Source organism: Nelumbo nucifera, chromosome 6 (genome assembly GCF_055504915.1).
Source record: "Nelumbo nucifera cultivar China Antique chromosome 6, China Antique-T2T, whole genome shotgun sequence".
Lineage (NCBI taxonomy): Eukaryota > Viridiplantae > Streptophyta > Magnoliopsida > Proteales > Nelumbonaceae > Nelumbo > Nelumbo nucifera.
The window spans coordinates 52711761-52718280 of record NC_142654.1 but is presented as its reverse complement, the minus strand read 5'-3'; the positions used below and the strand labels follow the sequence as shown (position 1 = coordinate 52718280).

General features: G+C 49.0%; 1 protein-coding gene across 1 annotated transcript; it reads left to right on the top strand.

Moving 5' to 3' along the window:
- Positions 1–1471: 1471 nt before the first annotated feature.
- LOC104587995 (uncharacterized) lies at positions 1472–5020 on the top strand. The gene is made up of 6 exons (XM_010245779.3): positions 1472–1570; positions 1837–2121; positions 3082–3233; positions 3333–3447; positions 3595–3660; positions 3752–5020. Exons 1-6 carry the CDS (start codon positions 1472–1474, stop codon positions 4250–4252), a joined length of 1218 nt encoding a protein of 405 aa, XP_010244081.2. The 3' UTR covers positions 4253–5020.
- Positions 5021–6520: the final 1500 nt, after the last annotated feature.

The following is a 6520-nucleotide window of genomic DNA, read 5'->3' as shown; positions in this document are numbered from 1 at the left end:
TTCTTTCATTAATCTAACATCTTCTTGGAATGGCTTATGAGAATAAGCAACAAAGAATCTTTTGGCCATTTTGATCCAAATTATGTAGAGCAAGGAGTAATCCAATTATGTGTAAGGGGGCGTTCTTTTTCTAGATTTTGAGAGGGAAGTTGGTCAATGGGATTTTGATTCTCATTAACCAAAAATCCCATGTTCTTTTTCCAGATTTATGTGGGGACCAGGGAAAGTCTATTTTTTTCAAAGCGAGAAAAAATAAAAGTAAAATTGAAAGCAAAATCAATTTTATTAGTCTTGTAATCCAAATATCCAATTAATTTTGATTTAATTTAAGAACCCTTTGCTATCCCATCAGTTCAGGAGGATGATCTAAAATCTTCTCATTCACTTTCTTTCTTTTTCTTTCAAAACAGAGTTTACAATGAGAGAAAATTAGCATAAAAATTCTATTTTTTAGGAAAAAGTGCATGTAATGTTTGCTTGGGACTTGGGACTAGGATCCATATGTTTATGCCACTATTTAAATTATAATAAGAGGATTTATATTTCATTATTTGGATATTATAGAAAATGCAAGCTCTAGTGTATTCGTTCTTCCACTCCTCTGTTGTCAATAAAAAGCACTTCTTTGGGACAAAATTATGCCTATAACTTCACACAATGATTTTGTAAGTGAGGAGTGGTTAGGCTGGTGGGTGGTCTCCTTGAAAGACAAAGGAAAACTGGGGGCAGAGAATCAACCAAGAGGTTTGGGGCAAAAGAGGGGTGAGGAGATAGTGGAGCAGGGAGTCTGATGATAGGGTTAATTGAGAGCTAGATGAATGCGCTTCGTCATGAGGGGGATCTCTATTTAAAGGGGAGGATCTCGAGATTCTAAAAGGAAGGAGCTGAAAACATTTGTTTTCCACTAGGAAGGAGAATATTAGATTCGTCGTCGACTATTAAGGAGCATTGCTAGGGTTTCTCCACGTGTTCTTTTGGGATCTCTCGAAGATTAACTTTCCCTTCTCCCAGAGATCCTCATAACCCACGTGTGCATTAGCCTCCCTGACCATTGGGAAAGTCTATGTTTTGTTTGTGAACTTTAGCCTCCCTGACCATTGGTGGAAAGGGGTCACTCGAGAGGGGAATGTGCTTGTCTAAGCGACAGGCCTTCCTGACCACTTGATGTGGCGGTTGCTGATGTGACGCTGCATTTAAATTAATGCACCGTTATATCCCACCTTTTGGAGGGTGCTTTTGTAAATTAGTAGGAGTTACTTTTTCGTCAAGCGTTGGCTGGGATCCCATACTCGCACCTTTTCATCTTCCCTGGTGTCGTTTATCATTCCCAGCACATGGGACTGCGTTTAAAAGGGCAGTGGATCACCTAAGATCCCCACTTGGCTTGATTGTTCTTAGTTGCTTATTGTGCTTGCTAGATCCCTTTATACGCTTAGCAACTGTATCTCTATTCCCAATCTATTTTTCGTTCATGGCTCCTCGTCAGCAAAGGGCAGAGAAGAAGACTGGGAAGAAGGTGGAGAAAAAGATTGAATGCCCTTTTCTTGACTTTGTTAAGGAAGTGGATACGGTAGAAATGTTGTATGAGAGGGAAGCAGCTACAATTGCTGATGGTAGAAGGTGTTTTTGGTCCCCAATGCCTATATCCCGAGGTAGGGGAGGAACGTTCGATGTCATTTCCGACACCGAATTGATGTGTTGGTGTGACTACCCCGACCAATCCATATCATACAAATGCCAAGAGTCCGGGACTGATGGGGCTCGAAGTCTCCCAACAGCTATAAGGCTTGGACACAACATATCTTCAAGAACCCTATGCATTGTTGTATGTTGCAGGATTCAGGGCTTCATAGGTTCGTGGACTGCTACATGAATCTTTTTGTTAGAGAGGGGGTCAAGTATGTGAGACATCTTCTAGAGCATTGGCATTGTCGCATCCACACTTTTGTGGGTGCATTTGGAGAATTTACGGTTACCATGGAGGATGTGGCCGCATTATTGGCATTACCTATTGGGGGTTCTTTGTCTGCGCAACATTTGCATCATATTGGGTCCGTTCCGGCTGATTTGGGGGAACTCTATGACCAACTTCTTGGGGAGATTGCAACATACAAGGCGCTGGTAAACCGAGGGAAGATGTCATTGGAGAGATCGCTTGAGTACTAGTTCGAGTCCCATAGTAGCTAAGAGGGATGTGATGGTTCAGGGTGCAGACAGTCAGTGTCATCTGGCTGCTTATATTCTGTATGTGGCTTCTCAATTTCTCTTCCTCGGCCCTCTAGACTATGGTTTGTGCTCAACCTTGGTCCCTATTGCCGTCCTTGCTGTTAGTGGACACCAATTGCCCTTGGCTTCGTTGTTTTTGGGGTATCTGTAAGAGGGTGCATCATTTATATATGCGCACTATTTTTATGGATGTTTTTATGTGAATGCTTCGACCTCAGCATCACGCCCCACCGTCTGTCCGTAATTCGGGTTAGGGTTGCCACTATGGAGGGGGACGGTGTTGAAAAATAAGTGTTTGAGGTTTGTAGGGGGAAGCGCTGGCACCAGGCCTGTAGGCAGAAGTAGTTTAGGATGGGCGAGATTGACATCAGGTTGGCTTCGCTTGACGGCCTTTCTGCATAGGTATGGCAGTTCCAGAGGGTGGTGACCAATAGTGCGCCATCAAGGCGAGGAACCCTGCCACAGGCATAGCGCGGCTAATAACTTGGCCCGGCATCACCGCGTACTTGAATCGCAAGGGGGAGGCTCAGTTAAGCACCTACCGACCAGATCGAGTCCTCTGTCAGTTCGGATACGACAACATAGGTGCCCAGTTCTTGAGGTCCACTGGGGAAGACATCTTTTGTTCTCGATGTCATGAATTAGCGTTCCCTCGGTGTGTCCGATTCCCTATCGCAGGTTATGCAAGGGCACAAGGTTGTACTTCCCTGCATTTTTCTTATCTTTGTGCACTCTTTGGAGGTTTCCAAGAGCTGCTACATTTTGGTCGCCGCCTCCGTCACATCATGGCCCCTCTGGAAGGCCACGTTGCCAATCAGGGGAATAACCTAATCGTTGTCCCATTGCTTGTACTAGAAAGAATGGCGACAAAACGCAATGGGAAGCATCTCATTGAGGAAAGGGAAAGTAGTCATCGTCGGTGAAGAGGTTGAGATCGGCGAGGATACCCCGTCAGAAGTTACCAAGCCTAATTCAGCCGACGATTGTACCATAGACTATGGTTTCAAGTATTGCCTCATCGCCAGCTTAGGACCGTCAGTCTGAGGCTAGGCAAGAACCCTCTACTATGGCGCCCAACGAGGGAAATAACTCCCATGCGGGATCAGTGCAATCAGCAATCGCTGTCCCACCCTAGAAGATCATTTGTGTCCACTTTTCAAGTCAGCGTGTGAAGAAAATAGCCCCCAACCTCGAAAGAAGGTACCGGGAGAGGAAGACTCGGTACGCGGTTTATTCTTTTGATATGCTTTTCCCTTATCGTTCTAATTTGATTTTGTAACATGCGTTTGTTGCTATAACTCTTTGTAGTGATGTTGCGAATGCGTGCTGGGGTTATAGCTAACTAGTGTTTAGTCTTTTACTTTGAAGTTTGTGGGCGCAAAGAACACTCAACCTGGCCTAAGGGATTCGGGAGTCCCTGACGTGGACCAAGTGGTAAGCGTGGGTTTGTTGTTTTCTATTAGTGTACTGCTTTGGTCCTGTCTAGACCTTCTCTACTGACTACTTATGTTCGGCCTAATCGCAGACACCGTTTAATGTGGCCTTCTCCGGCGTGCCGGTTACACCCATCATCAGGCAATTGATTACGGAGTTGAGATCATCGCAGCCCCCTAGCCACGGTGCACGGGTTGCTGAAGACGTTGATGTCAGCACCGCCGTTCCTGAAGCTGTGATGCGAGAGGAGGGTCAGGTGGCCGAAGACCCAGAGCCGACAATTCGTCATGAAGAGGTCTCTGCTGCTTCTCCTGTCGGCACCGAAGTCTCTGGGGATGCAGGGACCAGGGCTCCTTCTGAACCAGAGACTCCCATTGTGGAAGTTGGGGGCCCTGGAGTCTTGGAGTATCAGCTTGGGGATGAGGGTGTGGAACCTAAGGTGATCTTCCCATCGGAGGAACTGACATATGAGGAGGAGTTAACTCAGATACGGCAAGAGCAAGGGGAGTACTGTGACAAACATGACATCCCTCCTCTGCATTACGCGGCTGTAGACCTTGTCCAGGTTCAGGGCCATCTCAAGGGCGAGTAGTATAGCGTTTCTGGATCGGTAGCAAAATTTACTTCAACTGTTACACAGGTTGGATGGTTGTTAGAGGCAAACTTGCATCCAGAAGTTGTGGGGCCTATGTTGAACACTATCGTGACGATAATGGACCATGTGATGAATCGCCCAATGGAAGAGCTTTCGTGGTCAGATTTTTCCGACCGGTTAGAGGCCTGCCACTCGTTTTCTATCATGGGCTTCTTTATGGCTCAGATTGAAGAGCGGGTCGTCATGTTGGCACACACATTCTAGAAAGCTAGCCTCAAAGTGTCTCAGTTTGTCTTATTTTGCTCATTGAAGGATGCACGCCTCTACCGGAGGGTTGTCGAGATTAGTATCGCGAAGGCAACAAAGAAGCTTGAGTCACTATTGGATGAATGCGCTAGGCAAAGGAAAATCCTCGCCGAATATGAAGCAGATTTGAAAGATCTCTGAGACTTCGAAGAGTGTAGCCTAGTCATGGAGTCTGTTATGGGCCCAAGCGTAGGATCGTGTCACGGGTCATTCCGCCGTCAGAGCCTCGGACCTTTCCTTGCCCTTGGCCTTGCGTACAGGCCCTATTTTGACGGTCGTGGGGGGGTGATTTGTCCAAGAGATCACCGAACTCTCCTTACTTCCTTTCTTAACTGCAAAATTCGATACTTCATTCAATAATAGCGTCTCCTTAAATAGGAGATTACAAGAGGAGGTTTCCTTGTTGGATTCGGCTAGACTAGTCCTAACGGACTCAAACTCCTACTCCTAATTAAACTACTTGCTTTTAATGGTACTAAAAATCCTTCTAAGAAAAGGGGATAAGATAAGGACGAATGGGATAAGGGATGAGGGAAACATGCGTTCTCCTGACGTTTTCGGATAAGGGTGGGCCTACCCTATGAGCTGTCGTGTGGGCCCCGCTCTGCTGCTGCTGCGTGCGCGTGCTCGTGGTGCTGCCGCCGCGTGGTGCGCGCGGTGTTGTGCGTGGTGCCGCTGCCGCGCGGTGCCGCACGCGGCTCATGGTGCCGCTGCTGCGCGGTGTGTGCGCACGGTGCCGCTGCTGCGCGGTGCGTGCGCGCGGTGCCGTGCGCGGCTCATGGTATCGCTGCTGCGTGGCGTGTGCGCGCGGTGCCGCTGCTGCACGGTGCGTGCGCGTGTTGCTGCCTCAACTGCTGCCGCGTGGTGTGGGTGCTCATAACATCACTCCCCTCCTGGACTACGAGCTTGTCCTCAAGCTCGAGGTTTGGATAAGCGTTGTGGAGGTCGGTCCAGGGGATCCAAGTTGCCTCTGCTGGGGGAAGGTCCTCCCATTCGACCAAAACCTCGAGGGTGCCTTGCTGGACACGGGACCCGACGAGGGCGCGGGGCTGGAGGATAGGTCTGCCGTCCTGCAAAGGGGGTAGGGGAGGTACATGGTCGGGTGGAGTGCCAACGTAAAGCTTTAAGAGGGATACATGGAAGACGTCGTGGATCCTGCTGTGCTCCGGAAGCTCGAGTTGATAAGCTACCTTTCCTATCTTCCTTAAAACCTTGAAAGGCCCGTAGAATTTGGGGGCCAGCTTAGGGGGCCCCCGGCGCCTGAGGGACAGCTGCCTGTATGGTCGGAGTTTCAGCCAAACGTACTGCCTTGGTTCGAAAGTGACTTCGCGGTGCTGCTGATCATAGGCGTTTTTCATACGCGTCTGTGCTTGCTGTAAGCGCAAGGAGACCTCGGCCAGGAGGGCGTCGCGAGCTTGCAGGCTGCGGTCCACTTCTTCCAGCCGTGTTGAGCCCGGTTCGTAGGACAGAAGGCGTGGAGGGTCTCGACCATACACCACTCTGAAGGGGGTCATTCCAAGGGAGGAGTGATAAGATGTATTGTAGCAGTATTCAGCCCATGGGAGGTACTCCACCCAGCGCCGTGGCTGGTCTCCCACAAAGCAGCGAAGGTACATCTCAATTGTCCGGTTCACCACCTCTGTTTGGCCGTCTGACTATGGATGGTAGGCTGAGGAGAAGGAGAGGGCCGTGCCTTGTAATCTAAAGAGCTCCTTCCAGAATGTGCTTGTGAAGATTGGGTCCCGGTCACTGACGATGGACTCGGGGAGTCCATGTAAGCGGAAAATGTGGGTGAAGAACGTATGGGCGACCGAGACTGCGGTATAGGGATGGGATAAAGGGAGGAAGTGAGCATATTTGGAGAACCGGTCTACTACCACGAACAGTACTGACTTCCCTCCGACCTTGGGCAGCCCTTCGATGAAATCCATGGCAATATCGGCCCATATCTGTGTTGGG

What these genes read in the sequence shown, in the direction of transcription:
- LOC104587995 (XM_010245779.3), top strand. Translation starts at nt 1,472, where the DNA reads ATGGCTCCTCGTCAGCAAAGGGCAGAGAAGAAGACTGGGAAGAAGGTG. An exon ending in TTGCAACATACAAGGCGCTG is followed by an intron (nt 2,122 to 3,081) that starts GTAAACCGAGGG and finishes TGCTTGTACTAG; the next exon opens with AAAGAATGGCGACAAAACGC. An exon ending in TCCCTGACGTGGACCAAGTG is followed by an intron (nt 3,661 to 3,751) that starts GTAAGCGTGGGT and finishes GCCTAATCGCAG; the next exon opens with ACACCGTTTAATGTGGCCTT.